Source organism: Rhinichthys klamathensis, unplaced genomic scaffold (assembly GCF_029890125.1).
Source record: "Rhinichthys klamathensis goyatoka isolate OS25496 unplaced genomic scaffold, OSU_Roscu_1.1 h1tg000147l_1, whole genome shotgun sequence".
Classification (NCBI taxonomy): Eukaryota; Metazoa; Chordata; class Actinopteri; order Cypriniformes; family Leuciscidae; genus Rhinichthys; species Rhinichthys klamathensis.
In genome coordinates this window covers 377,154-398,522 of record NW_026606682.1, presented here as the reverse complement: position 1 = coordinate 398,522, position 21,369 = coordinate 377,154, and the positions used below count along the sequence as shown (strand labels likewise).

Genomic DNA, 21,369 nt, shown 5'->3' with positions numbered 1-21,369 from the left:
TTTCGTTGTAATCTTTAATAAATATACCGTTCTGATTTCACACATTTAATCCATGGTATTGCTTGGAAACACAACATCATGAAAACCATAGACATCTACAGCAGGATACAACGTTAAAATAGCCTAAATATAAAGTTATGAAACTTTACTTTGCCCTCAGCCAAAACGATTTGCCAAGGAACAAATTATAGATTAATGAGACCAAAGATTACCTGTTAGATATACACAAGTCGAATTATATATCATGTTTAACCACTAGACATCAGAGCCAGCGGCAAACGTCAGAAGCACTATAGCCGAGGTAAGGCTGTTCCAGGTGGGGTACATGAGCGCCCGGATCTCTCACTCCAAAAACGTCAGATAAAAATTTTAAATAGGCTCTATCTTTACGAATAAACCATAGATTTGAGCTTTAGACAACTACATTGTCGACTGAAAAACTATTAAAACTACATTTCGTGACACAATAACAGTAGTATTTTGAAATTTCTAATTATATAATGGCCAAATACAACCAGAAACAAATTTTCAGTCTTGCTTGTGAAAAGTAATTGCTCGAGACCTGTTTTCAATTGTGTGGCGATTTGTACAGCCCCAAGCAGCACACGAAACACATTTTTCTCAATTCCCGGTATGAAATCTATGGGAAAGTTGCCCTCCGCAATATGGCTGCACCGTTGACGTACGCTCCAGCGGGCAATTGGGCGTCTATGTATTGATTATGTCTATGATAAAAACGCACATTTCTCTTTTTCCCGCACATTTTTACTATGGATGAAATCGCAAAAACATGAAGTGCTGCATGCATATATGTGAGGGAAATAGACCCACCATTCCCTTCACAGACATAAGTTGGGAGAAATTTATTAAATCTGTGTTTCTGTGGAAAGACCTTGAATGCAGAGAAAGTATTATAGCAGAAGAGGCAGTACAGGCATACAAATTACAAAGCCAGGAACCAACAAACCAGTTAGTCAAACCAGCTAACATTGGCTACCACAGGGAGTGCTACAGCCATTTCACAAATATCACGAAGATAGAACGAGCACAAAGGAGAAGAGAGAAGGCAGTATTAGTTGAAGAAACTGCAAATGAAGGTTGGTATTATATTGTACAGACAGGAGGTGCAGTAAAAGACATACAGTGCAGTATTATATTGTATAGACAGGTGGCGCAGTATATTACAGTGCAGTATTATATTGTATAGATAGGTGGCGCAGTATAAGACATTCAGTACAGTAGTATACATTTAAGAAAGTAGTATGTTTTACAGTAATATTAATTAAATATAAATGTGCAATGTATTAGCAGTAGCCTTATAAGAGTGTAATAGATATGGATTTCCAGTACGATCAAACACATACAGTTATGTGCAGTGTAATAGCAGTAACAGTATAATAGTACAAATAATATAAATATATTACTGTTAATACACTGTATATAATAAAAACATCCTGCAAAAATGTACCCTTCCAATTATGGCATTATTAAGATCAACAAGGCCAGACACCTGAACGCTGTGAAACTGGTTTATTAACCATGTTAAGGGAACAGGTGAAACCAATATATGAAGGATGAGTTTTCCCCTGCCTAAAGTTTCAAACCATTTCTTAATTCAGTGATGTGGGGAAGGGTGCAGAACCTCAATCTATTGTTTTAGACTTTTTTTAGTGGTAGAGGCAGAGGATGGTGAGGCAACTCCAGTAAAAACACGGGCTCTGAGGTCTAATGCCCGTGATCTCTACACGATGGTAGGGGATTTCTACGGAGTGGACTGGATGACACTTCCGCCAGCTCCAGAGGCCATTCTGGAACTTGTGCACTGCTCATGTAAAAAAACAAATTGTGTTAAGGGTAGATGCACATGTAAACTGCATGAGCTGCCATGTACAAACCTCTGTCAGTGTGTAAACTGTGACAATAAGTCACTTGAAGATGACTAGGGCACATGTGGTTATGTAAATGCACATGTGGGGAGGGGTGTGTGTGTGTGTGTGTTGGCTACTCCAGCAGAAGTAAATCTGTACGATGTTTATGTACATTATAACTCTGCTCTGTTTGATAGCATATGTTCTTTGATAGTCTAATCTTATTTCTATTACATGCCGTTCTTCTTGAGCTCTTAGCTCTCTGGTTATAATATTGGCTGCTTGCTGACCCTTTAATGTTATGTCAGATATAACTGATAATTAAATATGTTTTATATATCAAGAGGTTCATGTTTACCTTGAGTTTTTGGCGAACGTTTGCAAAACAGTCTGAGGTAATTATCCGGGGACATACAGTGGAGCTGTAGCCTATGTGAGTTGGACGAAGTGTTACAGTTAGAATTAAGTACTTAAAACTTTACACCAAATCAAATATGTAATCGCATGATGCTAGCTACTGCTAGTTAGCCAGCTGAAACTACCCTACTTAAAAAGACACTAACGAGACGCTTACATCCATTTTAATTCCAAAATCTAAACCAAGCTAATCTCATGCATACGATCGCAAGAGATTAGCTTGGTTTAGATTTTGGAATTAAAATGAAGGATGCATTAATCTACTAGTAATGTTGTAGTTTTGGTTCAGAGCTGTGACCTAACGTTAGACATGCTAGCTACTATGTCAGTTAGCCAGCTGAAACTACCCTACTTAAAACGACACTAACGAGACGCTTACATACGTTTGAACAACACAGTGTACAAAACAAACATTTGTCATAGATATCATATTCTAATTAAATGAATACTTACAATCACAAAAACAATGTCCTTGGCGATTGTCACTGTGCTGCCGCCGCAGATGCTGTTCGTGTCTGACAGCTGAATCATCCGCGTAACAACTGTTCTAAATAAGCTACATCTGATTGGTTAATAATAATCCTATGTCAGTATCTTGCCACGCTATTGGCTCGACTGATATAGTAGGCAACCGCGTTTGCCTGCATATTTACGGTCGTGCATTATGATTTCGGGGGAAAATGTGCAACAAATGGGAGTGGCAACACTTTTCATATCGTTGAGGATAAAACAACCGTCCCAACTTTACAAATTCAGGTTCTCCCTCCATGGGGATCATTCATTTCGAAAAGTAAAGCAGATACGGGGCCTCGGCCCACCGTCTATCTCGATCTGGACTGTCGTCGCTCCTCGTTTTATGCGTCCGCTCCTCGGTGAGAGACGCGAGAGAGACCGGTGCGTCTTACAGATGTCGATCATTATCACTCACGCCACCGGCCTCGCGCCGCTCTCACGTCCCTCGTCCTGCTCGCCACAGCCAACTAACTATACATTTTGTGTGAAATGAATTTCTAACTCTGGTGGCAGCTCACGTTAGCCTTGTAGACGAGTGATTTATCTGATGTTTGCGCTGTTCTGGAGTAGTGGGAGTGGCTTGCGGAGCTGTGCAATGTGGTGCATTGTGGGAGTTGTTGTCTTTCATACAAATGCGCCCTAAAGTTATTTTCTGTCTTTTCTCGGTCAAGAGGGCACCAAATTCAAAATTTCTTTTACATGTCGACTACATATATGACCCACTTTCAATAAAGATTAATGTTGAAATGGGTGAAGTGTTCCTTTAAAGTTTGAGTATGTGGCCCTTTTGGCCCTCGCCGTGTTTTGAATATACAACACCTCCCCTCCCCGGCACTATAATTTGTTTAGATGTTGATTTATGAACTAATTGCCTATAATTGCTGCTTAGCACCACTATTAATCCATGATGTGTGGTTCCAGGAGCACATTAGTCTGGATTTGTATAATGAAGTAATTAGTTCAATTATAGAAGAAATAAAAGGAAAGAAAAAGGACGAGGATGAGGAAGGGGCATGTTTTTTTTTTCGAACAAGAGAAGCACTTAAATGATAAGAGAGAAGATCCCAGTGTGTGCGAGAGATACTTTGCTTGCGTGTGAGCTCATTTCCTGCTGCATTGCTCATCTTGGTGAATTAGTTCCTTCTGTGCTCCATTCCAAGCCATTCAGCGCTCTCTCCCATGTGTTTTCGTTGCCACACTCGCCCAGTCTATCCTGTCTTTCTGAGGTTGATGTACTGACTGCATTGTCTGCAGGCATTGTCATTGTTATTAGCCTTGTGGATTGCTTCAGGGGGCATGTGCAAGCTCAGGGGAGAAGGAGCCAGGCTGGATAATTAGTTTTTCCTCAATGCCAGACGAGCACACCGCCACTGTCGCGGACTGGAAACAGGAAGTGCTAAGATTGTCAAGGCAACAGCATTCCAGCGCAGCCTCCCCTACACACCATCAAATCACTGACAGGACAATGGCAGCGGTCCCGATGGAGGTAACAGATTGCTGTCATTATGTTCTGTCAGGTGCTTTATTGCAGAAATGTCTTTATGAGAGGCAGTGGGAACTGTCTGCGCTGAAGGTGTCTGCATAGGCTGTCTAACTATAGTTTAAATAGCACACTAGATGAGATAACAGCCAATAAGACGGCACTTTGAGACAAGTAGTGTGGGTCATAATCAGCCATCAAAGGCACGTTTAATAATGAATTTCATACTGATGAACATGGCTTCATTATTATCCTGAACATCCATTACTCGGTCTTAATGTGTCCTCTGGGCGACGTACCTCTGATGATGTCACAACACTGAGGAGGGGACAGCAACAGGGTTGATGCTCAGACCTGGATTTGGTTCTGTTGCCATGGGATACATATATGCTAATAAGAAAGATGGCCATGCTCATAAGCAGTGCGATGGAAAATCCAGACAGGAGGCCGTAAAGTAGAGGCCATGTTCTGTCTAGCAGATGGTGCTGATAAGGTGGCACTGGATGCCTTTTCACCACCAAGTCCAAGTCTTTCCAGGTTAACCCTCTGGCTGTGAAGCAATCAGTGGCAAGAGTTGTTAGCATGAGTCATTGATTTTCAGATAAGTTACAGTTGCTTACAGACATCTATGTTTAGTAAGTTTTTTATATTATATACAATATTACTGTTTTCACTGTACTTTGATCAATACTTTGAATAAATGTAGCTTTTCTTAGAATAAGAAGCTTCTTTCCAAAAAATTACAAATCACTAATTCAATTAGGACATACAAGTAGATTTTATAAACATGCCTTAGTAAAAAATATTACTGGTGTGACAAGAAATGGCAGTGACGTATTTTAAGCATAGACTATAAACAAGATATGGACATAGTGTCTGTGACGTCACCCGTAGGTTTCTGAAAATCAATTTTGAAGCCCAAAGTGGGCGGAGCCGCAGCCGTCGCTATCTTGACAGCGTGTCACTGTGCGTCATTCGCGGATAACCGAAAATGGGCAAAGAGCCGGTGGTCTATGGTATTGACTCTCATTTGGAGCCTGTCTCTAGTGGACAGTCGATGAATTGCAGTTTAAGTCACTTCCGTGTTGGATTCAAAAGAGAGAGCGCAAGGTTGCCGCTTGATTTTACAGTGCAAGTAGCTTTCAGTTAAAACAGCTCAAACATGCATTTTAGTCTGGGACCAGTCTTAAGCCTTGTCTGTGAAACCATGGGTACATATTGCCAACCGCAGACATATGAGCATATAATAATATATAAATATATATATATATATATATATATATAATGATGGGGCCAGTTCAGCAGAAACTGACACTAAGCAGACAAAATAACTTGTTCTGAGATTGTCAGGTTTTTGAGGTCAAAGACCCAAAATATTAACACATGACCTCCATTCATCAACAACGCCTAATCAGTGCTTAGAAACGTGGCTCCTTCTTGACCAGAGGTGTCCAAACCTGCTCCTGGAGGGCCACTGTGCTGCAGAGTTTAGCTCAAACTTGCTTCATCACACCTTCCTGAAAGTGTCTAGTATGCCTAGTAAGAGCTTGAATAGCTCAGGTGTGTTTAATTGGGATTGGAGCTGAACTCAGACTGATCTCATGAAATGGCGTATGTATGACACGCCAATTCGTATTTCCATTTTTGGCGTGCTATCAACACGCATAATCGCTTTTCAGCGTGTTTATCAACGCCTTTGACTTAACGTTATATTACTGTATTATGTATATATAAATATATGACCTACCCCAACCCCGTCCCTAAACCTAGCCGTCACTGGGGTTAATACCATTTATGAGTCTTCTCCTACCATCCTAGGAAAAGAAATATCGCTCCACAGATGTAGATATGAATTTTGCTTCGTTTCGCTCGGACATTTAACGGCGTACACATACACGCGGAATCACTCGGACATTTAATGGCGTAGACATACACGCAAAAGATTTCGGCGTGGACATACACGCGGATAGCTCAAAATGCGTATGGATAACACGCCACTTGAATTGAAAGTGGCGTGTATGTTTACGCAAAGTCATGATGTCATGTTGGAACTCTGCAGGACAGTGGCCCTCCAGGAGGAGGATTGGACAACCCTGTTTAAAACACATCAGTCTTTCTATAATTTGTAAACCTTCTGAGGCATCTCACCCTGTTTTGCAGAGTACTGCAGAACCTCCTCATGATCATCATGATTTTCTGCTTGATTCTTCTCCCTTTGGCTAACAAGTTCATGGTAGCCTTCCACATATCTCTGTATAGCAAGAGTTTTGTCCTGGTTGATGTTCTTACCCACCTCTGTTAGATACAAAGCACATGCATTACTTCCAGTCCAATTTTCTAGTGGTGACCGTTGTCTTTACTCATAGTGTTTTAACACTAATTCACTTCAGTACTTGATGACAATTATGCTGGAGGCAGCTCTAGCAGCTGTTTATTTGTGACATTCATTTCATATTCGTACAAGACACAAGCAATTCTTGCAGCACATTAAGAAATCAAATACACAGTAATAGCCTCCATGAACGCCTTGAAATGAGATTAACTAAGTGTGCAGGGCCCAATAAATGTACCAAGTATAATGAAGCAAGAACAACTGAAGAAGACACACATGCCGGAACATAAGTATGCAATTTATCTAAGGTGAGTGGCTACTGCTCATCATAGCCCATTTACAGGCCGCCAATTAAAGCTCTTGTAATTGCGGCATTGTGCAATTCCCATACGCATCAGTTTCTGTGTTTGCAGAGGAATCATTTTTATTTTCTGCAATGCACCGCTTTTGACTGAAGGATGTTCTTGGGCTGTCGAGCGAGCCTGTCATTTCCCCCCCCCTCTTCTTCTCTGTTTATCCCTTTCTCCCTTTAACGGAGATGATGAAAGGAACAGATGGCGTGTAGTGAATCTGGTGTCAGCTCCAGCGAGCCTGCTGTCATATCGTTTGCACCTTCTCATATCCGATGCCATTCGGCTGCGGAGTCGCCTGTACGCCGGACCACAATCACTGGCAGAGGAGTGACAGGGTGCAAAGTGCGTTCTATCAGAAATGTATAAAAATAACATTATGCAGTCTGCTGAGCTTCATCTTTTGCCGTGTAAGATGAATGACTGTGAATTACCTCGGTGGTCGTTGCATTAGTGGTGTGCAAAAACAAAAGAAAAGGAGGTGGAAAAACTTTTTTTTTTAAGTTTTTGACAAACTTTATTGTTGGTAAATGAATATCGTGTTAGCTGTGGCTTTGTAGGGGTCCTTAAAGGTGAAGTATGTAGTTTTACTATGTTAAAATTAGGACTCCCCTCTAGTAGTCAACCAAACATTAGTCGACAAGAAGTCGATCAAATTTTAATTTAAAATTTGAAATCCACAACGAACAGATTATTAGGTTACACTTTATTTTAAGGTGTCCCTGTTACTGTGTAATTATACATTTAAGTACTGAGTAATAGCAATTAGGAATAGGGGTTGGTTTAGGTTTAGTTGCATGTAATTATGCATAATTTATATTTATTACTACAGTAACTACAAATAACAAGGACACTGTAAAATAAAGTGTTACCGATTGTTAACACGGCTGTTCCATGTTGTAATTATAGTATGTCGGGTAGGAAATCCAAATGTTTGCCTATTATTATTATTATTATTATCCAGTCTCAATCATGGCTTATCAGTTGAAGCATGTAAGACAAGTAGTAGGCTAGCCTATGTTCACATGGTCTCTTGCTCTAACGTTGATGATAATTGTGCGCTATAATTAGGCGCATATCCAAGTGTTTGTGCGGAGTATGGAAACTAAATTAGTACCTTGCTTACTGCTTGACATGTTTAAATTAACATGCATTTGTCGGCACATCCACTATCCCGTTGAGATGATCAGTCAGCATCTGCGGTAAGCTTTATGTCTGCACTTGAGGGCTTCATTTATATGTTAAAGGCTCTTTATCATGGTTTAGTATTTTTCTGTATTGTAGAACAATGTTAGCAATGTTACATATAATATTTTTTCTTAGCTCTGAAACTCAAGCCATTTTCCCATGCCACTCTCCCAGTATATATGTAAGTAATTAAATTAATATCATAAACGTGCGACTACTCGACTAATGGGTTAAGTGAATGACTACTAGACGATTGGAAAAATAGGTCACACTTTAGTTTAGGGTCCAATTCTCACTATTAACTACAACTTTTGCCTCAATAAACTCCCCAAAACCGGCTTATTAATAGTTAGTAAGGTAGTTGTTCAGTTTAGGGATTGGGTAGGATTAAGTGATGTAGAATTTGGCCATGTAGAAATTGATAAGGCATTAATATGTGCTTTTTAAGTACTAATAAACAGCCAATATCCTATATACTGTTTGCATGCAAATAAACAACTAGTTAATAGTGAGAATTGGACCCTAAACTAAAGGGTTACCAAAAAATCTTTAGTTAGGGGCAGTCTTAGTTAAAATACTTTCTTCTGCAAAGTAGAGCATTTGATCATATATTAAAAAAACAAATAAAAATCAAATGTAGAGAAATGTGTACGACTGTTTTTGGAAAGTGAATAGTAGACCACTTTGGATCAACAATACAACTCAGCTATTCTATACTATTTTGTGTAAATAAAATGAAAAATATAACACTAAAACAAAAAACATTAAAAACTCAAATCAATAATTTTAATCATTTAACAAGTGACTTTAAGCATCACGTTATAATGATCAGTATGAAAAATTGATATCCTTTTGATATAGATTACATTTCAGTGTTTTTAAATTATATATTTTTTTATAAGTATTAACTTTAAGTGAGAGTTGGAGGCATAGAATGTAAAAAAAGATGGACAACGCATCTCCACTTCCTTCCACCAAACGAAGCCAAAATATCCCAGAAACAGTCATTGCGATGACATCATTTGGAGCCCGAGTCCTCGCAGTGATCCTGAGGTGGAGCCGCGGTATCAAGGTCCCGCACATACTCCCGCTCCCACAGACTCAATCGCAAGCACAGCTGTCAATCATGACGTTACACCCCAATTTAATAGCATCTAATAACTTACTAAAACCAAACTTATTGGAAAAACAAACACTTGAACATACGTCAGTGTGATTAAAAACTTTTTAGGTAGTTTTTATTAAAAACTACCTAAAATGACAGAAAAGTGTAATTGGATTTTTTTAGTTTGGCTTGCGTCCCATTTGATTACATGGATAGAGAGGGCGGGGTTTATGACAGATACTGCAGCCAACCACCAGGGGGCGTTTGAATTGTTTTGCATTTAATTTTCTGGATGTGTGCGGCACACTTAACAAAGTTAGTCTAAATTATATCAAATAAATAAAAATGGAGGAAATGAGCATGCACAATTAAATATCCAATATCTGATCAATTCACATACATTATAAAAAAATACTGCTAAATGAAAGAATCTCTAATATCAGCCAAAAACCCTTTATGGTAATGATATATTGTGCATCTTTTCGGAATAGTGTACAAATGATTGTAGTATCAGTTTGATTGTTTGAGTGTGGTGGTGCAGTGCATGCATGTGTGTGTGTGAATGTTGTTGTGTGCAGCTGACCTATGGCGATGTCAGTCCTGCCGATCTGTTGCAGTGCACGAGACAGCCTGTCGTAGTATATCTGCTTGCCGTGAATCTGCAGCCAGTCCTTCAGCGCTGAACGACAGGGGGGCTTCTGGTCTGACGATCACACACACATGCAAAATATCAAACGTGCTCCAGACAGGCAGAAGGAAAGCAGCCAGCTCTTCAGTTGTTCAGGCAATTAAACAATTCAATCATGTCCCACTACCTCGATAGATTTCATTTCTGATGAAAAGGTATTATATCAACAATTCGTCTGGTTGAGATGTCTCTCGAGTGGACCACTCAACGGCAGATTGATGTGTTCAGTGGAGATAAACAAACACATTTGGTTGCTCATGACCTCTTCATTTACTGCAGGATGTGTCTCGTCACACATCGCACTGCTGGGTTTCATTAGCATGAAACAAATAAGTATCAATTTATTAGAGCTGATTTAAACTACGCTTGTGTTTATCACGGTTACCTCCTGTGTGTCTGCGTCTTCTTGACTGCAGTAACTGGTTCCTTTCTGCAGATAGTCGGTCCAAGTGTTGGAAGATGTTGTCCTCAGGTTGAGTCATGGCCGAGATGAACTCCTCACACTCACGATCTGTCAGTAGCTCCACCAGACGCTCCAGCTGGTGAGGTCCAATGTCCTCGGCCACTGTGGCAGAAGAGGAAAAAACAGACGCATTTCAATATGTTGTTTCCCCCCTGCTTATAATGTTAGTCAAGGAAATATAAATATGTAAGGGATAATGTAGAGCGAGGCAGTTGTTATAGCGAATACAACCCCGACAGGCTATTCAGGACCCCTACGCTAAGCGGAGGGGTCTTGAATCAGCCTGAAGGGGTTGTATTCGCTATAACAACCGCCTCGCTCTACATTATCTCGCTTATTACATGGCTACCTACCAAATAAATCAATAACTTGACACAAAATATTGATTAAAAAAGGAGTTTATTGATTTAAAAACGATTGTATTGAGTCCGTTCCTGTGAGAACTGAGTCCATGGCAACGCTATGTTTTTCATGGCAACGGTGTGTTATCTAAATAGTCTCTGGTTATACTTAGCAGCGGTCTGTTATCAAGAATTATACCATGGTCTGGGACTCTGGCTGAATACTCGATTCTGATTGGCTGCAGGGTGTCCATTAAAAAGTGATAGAGGACACCTAGTAAAGGAGTTCTGGTGAAACTGACTGTTAACTGTTCGAAATGAATAAATAAATGCGCTGGCTACATCAGCTGTAGGGTTGGGTATCGGTTGGGTTTTATCCGATACCAGTACCTACTCGGTATTTTTTAAACGGTTCCGGTGCTTAAACGGTTTTTGAAACGCTACTTAAGAAAACGAAACCGCACACACTTTATCAAAAAATAATACCCTTTTATTTACAGGGCCAAACTGGACACAATATTAACTTAAATCTTTAAACAATATAAATACAAGTAACATATGGTAATAATAAAACCAATATAAAATACAAATTTTTACATTACATTTTACACATTTACATAATATCAAATAAAACAATATTGTATCAAACAATGTAATAATACTGGAGATTAATAGAGATTACTAGCAGAGCTGCCAACTCTCACGCATTGACCGTGAGACTCACGCAATTGACCCTTTTCACACGCTCTCACGCCACACATCCATTTTCTCACGCAGAGAAAAATCGCGGTTAAAGTTAACTTTAACCCTTACATAACAGACCGCATTCTACATTAGTATTCAACCAAGGCATAAAACGTTATAACACATTTATTCCTCCTCCAAGCAATGTAGTTCCAAAGAGGTTGCCAAGCAACACATGCAGCAACAAAGAATCACAAACGGCAGTTGCGCAGTAATACTAATGTAATGTGGCCGGTCACAGCCACAGGTGTGTTTGTTGAGTAATTTACAACGGCTTCGAAGCGGCTCAATCAATCAGAATCAAGGACCGGAACTATCCGTTTTATACATTTTTATAACTATGTAAAAGTCTTTACTGTCACTTTCAGTCTAATTGAAGCATTCTTGCTAAATAAAAGTAATTTCTTTCGAAACCAAAAAAAATCTAACTGGCCCCAAACTTATGAATGATAGTATACGCTTTAGATATATGGGTAAGAGGGAGAATAACTGGGTAAGGCATGGACATATCTGTAGTCAAATTGAAATATTTCGTATTAGTTAAAAAATTGACTTTTTCTATAATCTTAAATTGTGTGATTGGTTATAGGAGTAATGAACACTCTGGAGCAGGAGCACACACGCCAGACACGTTCTTCAAACTTCAAACAGCTGTATTGCAACTGAATGAAATGTAATGCATTTTACAGCACAAGTGTTTATTTTTTAAAGAATTTTTTTAACTAGGCATATTAATAACATGACATTATGATGACTTTTTATATGTTCTCCATTTTCTGATTTGTTTCATATTTCCCCTGCATTTTCTTATTAACATATTATTCAATGGATCCAATAATGTCTTGAGGTGCAGTGCAATAATTTGTCATGTAACACCTTTCACTCTCTCCGACACAATCGCACACACACACACACACACACACACACACACACACACACACACACACACACACACACACACACACACACACACACACACACACACACACACACACACACACACACACACACACACACACACACACACAATATATACATACAGTTGTGCCTTTACCATTCTAGGTGTACCTGTATCATGCTTTATGGCAGCTGTTATGATGGCAGCTGATACCATCCTTTGAGGAATGTATAGAACAGCTGTGAAGATCATGGGAGCGGCAGACGAGTGACATTGCGGGGAAGAGGTGTAATCAATTAATGGGGATGTGTGATAGGAGACGCATTTCCCTCTCTATCACTGTCACCTTCAGTGAATAAGCCATCCTCTCATGTCAATACCGCACAGCAGGTGGATCAGTCACACAGAACTTTGTGTCTATTCATTATTTGCATCTGCTGTAAGCCGTCTCCACTTACCTGTATCGTCAGCAAGACTTGGGCTGAAGAAAAGGAGGAGGAAGAAGCCGAGCACCGATCCTCGCATTGTAACTGAAATCTTTGAGATGGCAGTTACATCTGTGGGTCTGTCTTTATTTTCAAATGGTCCGGAATCATGAGTCGTCATGCGTGGAATTTGAAACTAAACAGTCTGTTCTGTTCTGTGGACAAATGGCTCTATTTGGCCGGTTTCTGCTGGAAGGAACAGCCAGTGCTGGAAGCTATTATCACCACGGCCTGAAATAGTCAAGGTCACCTTCCATTTCTCCTTATTCTCTTTCACTTTGTTTCTTCTCCTGGAGGATTTAAATTAATAAACACCATGATTGCGAATTTAGCACCAAGCAATATTTTTTTCAGCCAAAAGATTAATATTTGCTCGATATGATACATTTTTCACAGCACTTCCACGTACATCCCTGCAACCACCCAGTGATTAAAACCCCTCAATAATTGCCCCCCCCCCCCCCTCTCTCTCTCTCTCTCTCTCTCTCTCTCTCTCTCTCTCTCTCTCTCTCTCTCTCTCTCTCTCTCTCTGTCTCTGTCTCTGTCTCTCTCTCTCTCTTTCTCTCTCTCTCTCTAGAATAGTGGAACATGGCTTGTTTCTTGCTACACCCTACTGTTATTTTGAGCAGTTTTAGTGAAATATTGTTATTTTGAACAATATCTGAGATCAATCGTGCATGTTATATATTTAAAAAGCCCGTTTTCATTTAATGGGGATATTGAACTATTTAACTGTGGTGTTTGGCAAGCTGTCTGGCAGGCAAAAACCAAAAGTCACCGCAATTTAAGTCATTGTACTTCAAACACTGCCTTGATGCAGTTCCAGCTTTTTAAAATGTGATGCTGCCATGGTTCACATCAATGCAAAATAGGAAAGCACAGTGCTGTGCCTTAAAAGTGAACATATTTGTAGCACATTGATCTTAGATTGTTTAGATTGTTTCAACAGCGGCCCTCTACATTTCCCACAGACCCTCTTGTGGCCAGCTTGGTGTCTGGAATACTTCATTCGAATTGGTCTTTCGTTGCATTCGGTGTTCAAATATCTCAATTATTAAAATAATTTAAACCCAAATCAGTATTGCATGTCCTTGTACTGTACATCTGTTTATTTATTATTATTACATTTATGCATTCGAGCAGTTCATGCATTCCTTGGGAATCGAACCTGGCATTGTAAGGCTCTACAGTGTAAACTATGAGAATCTAAATAAAAAGCAGATTTTTTTGTTTATACAATTTTTAACACATAAATGCATTGGCAGGTGTTATGTAAGGTATAATATACAGTCAGTCTGTCATTATCACAAAATAAACCCCTTCAGTGTGATGGAAAACCTCTTTGCTTTGCATCAAGGTTTAATTTGTGATAATGACCAGCCTAACATTATCTCTTACATAACTCTCTTTAACGGCGTTATTAGCAAAGCTATGTTCGAAACTGACCAATTATATGTGATGTTCTGTATATAGCATTGTTTTGAATGAAATTCCTAGTGCTTTACATTTGGCTGAACATGCATTTTCAGTGCTGTTATCTAGACACAAGTATAAAAGGGTTTGATCAAGTCAAAACATGATTTAACAGTGAAAACAGTTTTGTTGGGCATGATAAGCCACAGGCGTAACCTTGAGGCACAACTCTAACTTTGCATTTATTTTTCATTTTCGAGGAGCATGTCTGTCGACAAGGGGAATCAAACAAACAGCTTTTTATTTTTTTTGCATTGAATGTTGATGAACTTTAAAGCCCTCTGTACAGATGGGGGTGTCTTGCAGTACACTTGCCCTGCTTTGAACTCGCTTCACCTCAGCTTGGCTTTTTGTGAAATCATTTCCAAGATTAACATCATCTCAGCCTCCACCGCATGAATGCAAAGAGCAGGTCACATATTTGGAGCACATTTGGTGGGCTAATTGAAATTCATAAACCACAACATTCATACTACAAATGCCAGGGCAGCGAGTAAGGGCTTGTTTTATTATATAAGTTTATTGTCAGGATTAAGCAATTCACACAAACACATTTTGTAAAGTGAGTTTATTAGTGTGGGTTGAGAGAATACAGGCTGAACCAGCATACATAAATACATCTTGGCAGGCTTTGTGAATCTTGCTCATGTGTGTGTGTGTACTTAGCCCGCCTCGGCTCTCCACAACAGCAAATGAACAAACATGCCATGTTTTTGCGGAGCTACGGTGCGCTAAAGGGCAGGGTGAGGTACGTTGCTTTACATAGATGTTTAGATATGCTGATCTTAAAAGCGTTCACTGCATAATAGGACAGCTGAGGTTTAACATTCACAGCGTTTAGCATACAGCTTTCACGACCTGCATGAATCCGTGCAAGCATGAAGCACATGGCAAATTATACAACAACTGAAATCTAGTCAAGCATGCTTTCTTAAGCTACTTGTACTCTTGACATGTGTTTCGCCTCGTATCTGTGCTGTTCCCCCCCCTGTTAACATGAGACAGGCCTTCGCAGGTTGTGGAAGGTGATGAGATCTTTCCATGTCTCCTACACTTCACACCACTGAAATCTGATTGGACAGCTACACAGACTCCGGTGGAATGAAGGATAGAATTCACAGAGCAGATAGAACATCTTTACGGCTTCCGCAGCTCGTCCACACCTGTATAAAGTACGGCACAACATAAGCACACTGTCAATAAATGAATCACATGGATTACAGACCATTCAAAACACTGTACTCATTCTAACTGCAAAAAGTTTTGAAAATGTAAACGTCAAATTCTGAACGGATTATTTGTTGTGCAGGTTCAGGATGTTCCATGCTCAAGGAATGTTGTTGCAATGAGAGTCAGAGAGTGTGAGAGCAAGTATCCTGTGACTTGGCCTCTCCCTTCAGCGAGCCCAAACCTGTCTCTCCCTTCATGCCTGTAGGTCATACAGGTACGAGGTCTGTTTGCTTTGCCAACCACAAAAAAACCCGTACATTTATGACTCCCAACACAGTGTAACCCAACCCTAAACCCCCAACCCCCCCCTGCGAACATGCTTGTGTGCTTGATAAGGGGGTTTCCAAGTGTTTTGATACTGATTTACCTTCCTACATGCACACAATCATCATGTATGTATATACATATTTTAAACTTTGTTCAAAAGTACTTTTTTAGTTTATTTTTTAACATCATCGCAGCCAAGCAGAATGTAGAAAGACTTTAGGTAAACGTAAAAAAAAAAACCAATTCAACACAATATTTATAATACAATACAAATGTCAGTTTCTTAAGGCATTGTTGAATGAGAAATGTTACCCACCTTGATTTTGACCACACACTTACCTTGTACATGGTGTTAGATCCGACTTGGTGCTAGACAAACAACAAACATTGTTTTCTGTCAAAAATAAAAAAGGCCTAAACCTTTAGTATGAAGTACTTGAATGTTTTTAGTTGGTCCCAATGTGCGCGTGAGTCCCATCGCGGTGAGCAGCAGTGTGATCCTCTTTCTCAGGTCTCTTTATTTGCCTACCTGCTTCAGGTAGCGCAGCTACACCAGCAGCCAGCGACCAATGGGAATTAGCCTTTTTTTTGTAAACCGCACCCCTCTGTATCATAAATCTGAACCACACCTAGTGCCACTAACTCACTAAGTGTAATGTTAATTTATAATAGAATTTAAGTTCGATACTTTAACTTAATAGATGTTTTACTGCACACTACTTATATGCAGATTCATCTCAAATACATTTATGACAGTTTGGGTTCATTGTTTAATGGTTGGCTTTTGCATACATATTCAATCGTTTTTACTGTAAAATGGGCAAAAAATATAACAGTACCATTACCTGTGCTGACATGACAAACAGACACAGACTTTGGTCTTTATGACTGTAACTTGCTTACACATTGTATCAAAAAATCATGTTTAAAACGCTTTTTTTTTTTTGTACAATGTGCCATGAGCTCAAGTCTGAACAGGAGCAGGAATGCCCCACCCCTCCTGTTGATTTCTATAGGCATTCGGAACAAGACAATGGGCATGTGGGTAGGAAGTAGCGGGGGTTTGAATGATTACAGATCTGATGGAATTCCTGAGCTCTAATTCTCACAGTCACCTGGGAATATGATTTCATGTGGCACATTTTTAGAGCTGTGTTTATTTTGTAGGATTTTGTCTCGCTCATCTTGTGTAATCTGCTAAATTGCAAGCTGATACGATGATATGATAAAGTTAATTAGGGCAGCTTCTGGAAATTCTGAAGTCAATAAAAAGTGTACTAAGACACGCTTTGCAAAGGCCTGCAAAAAAAGAGGATTTGGCACTCAATAGTTTGACCCAGTCCACTCTATATAATGTGGTATGACACCACATTTGAGGTATTGCAGAATGTCAATTAGTTTTCTGTTTTGGCTAAAGCTAGGTTCATGTTTAGCGTCGACCGCTTCTACAAAGAAAATAGAAGATATTGAACTTATTTCACTTCATTAGATGTTCTGAGGCAATTTTTGTACATTATGAATCTGTATGAGGAGTCAGCAGAGCTGTCTGAGCATGCAGTGACCACCCATTCTTTCTCTTTCTGTCTCTTCTTAACCCCAGGAACTCTACACCAGAGGGGGAGGTTTGAAATCCTGTGGGATAAGATCTCTATTGCAGGTGTGTCACTCTCAGCACTGTCTCTGTGAGTGTCTCCAAGCACTTTACGAGCATAATTACTTATACGTTTAATTTGAATTTGTCCTTTTGTTCAGCAAGGATGCATTCAATTGTTTGACATTTAAAATCTTACAAAAGAGTCCTATTTCAAATAAATGTTGCTTTCTATTCATCACAGAATACTGAAAAAAAGCAACAAAAATATGCTAATACACAAAATTCTTAAGCAGCACTATTTTCAACATTGATAATAATAAGTGTCTTGAGCACCAAAATCAGTATAAAATGATTTTGAGAAAATAAATGGCCTCTGTGAGCATTAGATACTTAAAAGAGAAAACTTTTGAAAGGTAGTGTATGTCTATATGGACAAGCCTAAATGTTGTATATACAGTGAAGACAAAATTCCATTTGATGAACAACTTGTAAAACAAGAACATCATATTTGTATCAGTTTGTGGTGATTTATAATGAACATTTTTCCTATTTCGCATGAGACTTTTGTTCCCCACTGTTTTTTCTTAAGACCACTGCAGCATTCTTAAACTTTCATGGCAAGCACCTGGTCTCAACCCTAAGAAAAAAAAAACCAAAGAAACCGGCCTCTCCAAAAAAAATCAGTAGTTTAACTGACCCAAGTCAAACTTTGGGGGAAAACAAAAGCTCCGTCAAAGGAGGTTAAAAGCAAACATCCTCCCTTCTGTGTGAGGGTAAAGTCTTTGTGCCCAAGTGTTTGTCCAAACAATCAGCTGCAGAAATCACTCATTCTGTCCCCATCTTAAATCTTAAATGCACACTAGAATGGATACCATGTTAATGGTGTGAAAATATATTATATATTTTTTTTTAATTTATTCATTTAAAACTAAATAAGTAAAAAAAAAAAAAGCATCACACTGCTTACATTTGTCATCTACTATAGTTAAAATTCTGGGAGTGGTGGACGAAGAACACAAATCAAGTATTTGAGTAAAAGATACCCTAATAAAATAATACTCCATTTCAATTTTACTTGAGTAAAAGTACAGAGGTACTACATTTTTATTGTACTTAAGTATTTAAAGTAAAAACAGTACTGATTGTGAACTAAATTTTAATTTATGTGCAATTTTAAATACTTCTACTGCTCAAGATGTGTGGGTGGGGGCTAGATATTTATACACTTATACACTTATACAGTATATACCATATAGTATATAATTTTTGGTAAAAATGTGTTAACATATTAAAAAGAACACTATGCAAATATTTGAACGTTTTATTTGACCTAAAACCTATGTGGACATGTCCACATTCAATTATTTCATATAGTGGGCTTTTACAGCAGATTTAGTTCACAAACAACTGATGGTGCGATCTAAATATGGTTTTCATATACACTAATAGTGCCTAAAATTCGGCATAGTAACATTTTTGTGCCATCTGAACACACTCAAGCTCATAAGATCTCCCGTTCTTGGCTCATTTTGAGTCGGACGTGAATTTAGTGAATTGCTAACTGGAGGCCGGGTCTTTGAATGAGTGAGTTGTTGACTTGAGAGCAGATGCAATCGAATCAAACCAATTGACCTCTTAAAAGTTTGTTTGAAAAGAATTAGCCCGTTCAAGAATCAGACGGCACTGTCGCTTCTCGGAGATGGTGACTATTTCTTCAGTTAACGAGAAACGACATGTTTTTTATGAAATGTAGTGGTGTAAAAAACAACAATGATATTATGCTTTGGAATGTAGTGAAGTAAAAGTAAAAGTTTCCCTAAATAAAAGTACTCTGATAAAGTACAGATACTTGAAAAATATACTTAAGTTACTGACCACCAATGACTTTGCAGACAGAGTATGCGATTTCTACAACTGATGGATATTACGATGAGTAAATCTCATTGACAGGTACATGCATTTAGGATAAAGGGTATATTTCATGATGGAATCGTGCTGACATAGTCATAGACAAGCTATATTGGCAATGCAATGGGACACTGCTGTGGCACTGAGGAAGAATTTAGAAAAGATTTCAAATGAAATGTTTACATTACCGATTTAGAATATTAGTTAAAGCAAACACTTGATTATTGATTTAATTTTTACTTAAATCAGAGAACATCACAAGTTAATTCAGGTTAAAAGAGACAATTTAATGTAGACTCAGACCAGCTTTTATTGGCAGTGCAATGAGATTATGCTCTGGAACTGGGGAAGAGATGGCCTACTGGTCAACAAACCAGGCATGTGTAATATACATGGCTGTATTTGAAACTTCAGGTCAGTGCAGAGTTATGCTTCTCTGACCCCCATCAAATAGACACACACTCTCTCTCACACACACACACACACACACACACACACACATACACACACACACACACACACACACACACACACACACACACACACACACACACACACACACACACACACACACACACACACACACACACACACACACAATGGTGCTGGGTTACAGTAGCCTCTTCCCTGTAGGCGGCAAATCTGTCTCAACGCGTCCAGGAATGTATTCCTTCTTTCTTTCTTTTCTATATGTGTGTGTGGAACTGCAGAGAAAGCTAGATCTACCTCAGAATCTACCTTTACTCTTTTCTGTCTCCCATGAGAGCATGAATACTGATCGGTTTAAAGAATAAAATGCATCCCGCTCCCCCACGTCTGACTCATGCATGCTAGAATGCAGCTGTATTGTGGTTCTCTGCTCTGCTCATGCGAAAACCTTCCTCTTGCACACTACGACATGAAAGCCATGATTAGAAAATATCCCCTGACACTTAAAACAAGTCCATGCTTCCAAAACAAGTCCCCTTCAAACTGCTTTTAAACAAATTAACCTGTAATTCTTGGCAAAGATGCTTCAGATTTAAATGTAGTAAACTTATATAACTTGTAATGAAGGTGGGGGCTTCCTTATAGCTGATGTATGCTATATTCTCTATTCTCCATTGCTGATCCATCCTCGTTGCCCGAGTCTGTTCTGACTTGCCCAAGATGGAATGCGGCAGCCATCTAATGTACTTTTATGTCCAAGCAAATTGACAATGAAGAGTAGCATTATTTTACAGAATAAATTGTACATTCCCGGTTTGGATGGAAATTGGCTTCGCCATTGGAATACGGATGGGCTTTATTTGCTCAGTACTAACTCAGAATGTGATTTGTGCGAGAGGAGCTGTGTGTGTGTGTGTGTGTGTGTGTGTTTGTGTGTGTTTGTGTATAGAGACGGATTTGTTTATGTGGGACAAACGCTCAGTCACGTTCCAAGAAGACTGTTAGTTACAGTGGGTTGTATTTCCAGAACATTAAATACAAAAAGTTGTAGATATTCTAGTTTACTAAGGTACATTTATTTATCATTTTTGGACTTATGCAGACTCAAAAAAAGTCCCACTAAAATTCATGTTGCACACAGGCCTGATTAACCATCTCTACACATTAAACGTGTGTCTCCAGTGTGATTGGATAGAGGTTTGTTCACTGAAACATTTTCTTTTTAATCTACCGAATTTTAAAAGCATTGATTGAATGATAAAATCAAAATGCTTTCCGTCATTCCTTGCTTTTCTTTTCTGTACTAATACTTTGGTAAGGAAAATGAATCGGACTTAGAAGTGAATAAAAAAGAATAAAGTGTTTCTTTGGGGACAGATGAGATTCCAAAACGAATTCAGTGAAATAATGCAAGTGCACAATTAAAATGAAATGCAACCCGCAAAAGTGCTTGCACATTCGCCAAAGCGACATATATGATCATTTGCGGCTTAACCTCAATACCTTACGTGTATAGCTGAATGCGGATAACGAAAACATTTGGTCAGGATCTATCCAAGACCGCCACCAAATTTGCTTTCAGTGATTTGTTCACAT

At 39.0% G+C, this 21,369-nt stretch overlaps 1 protein-coding gene and 1 long non-coding RNA gene across 2 annotated transcripts; both read right to left on the bottom strand.

The window, feature by feature from the left end:
* Positions 1–3,630: 3,630 nt before the first annotated feature.
* Positions 3,631–12,962, bottom strand: LOC130090495 (transmembrane and death domain protein 1-like). The gene is made up of 5 exons (XM_056257889.1): positions 12,846–12,962; positions 10,327–10,506; positions 9,837–9,956; positions 6,427–6,573; positions 3,631–4,828 (listed from the first exon to the last, which is right to left on the bottom strand). Exons 1-5 carry the CDS (start codon positions 12,910–12,912, stop codon positions 4,527–4,529), a joined length of 816 nt encoding a protein of 271 aa, XP_056113864.1. The 5' UTR covers positions 12,913–12,962; the 3' UTR covers positions 3,631–4,526.
* Positions 12,963–14,846: 1,884 nt separating this feature from the next.
* On the bottom strand, positions 14,847–16,347 carry LOC130090496 (uncharacterized). Its single transcript, XR_008807703.1, has 2 exons — positions 16,182–16,347; positions 14,847–15,508 (listed from the first exon to the last, which is right to left on the bottom strand). It is a non-coding gene; the product is annotated as an uncharacterized LOC130090496 (long non-coding RNA).
* Positions 16,348–21,369: the final 5,022 nt, after the last annotated feature.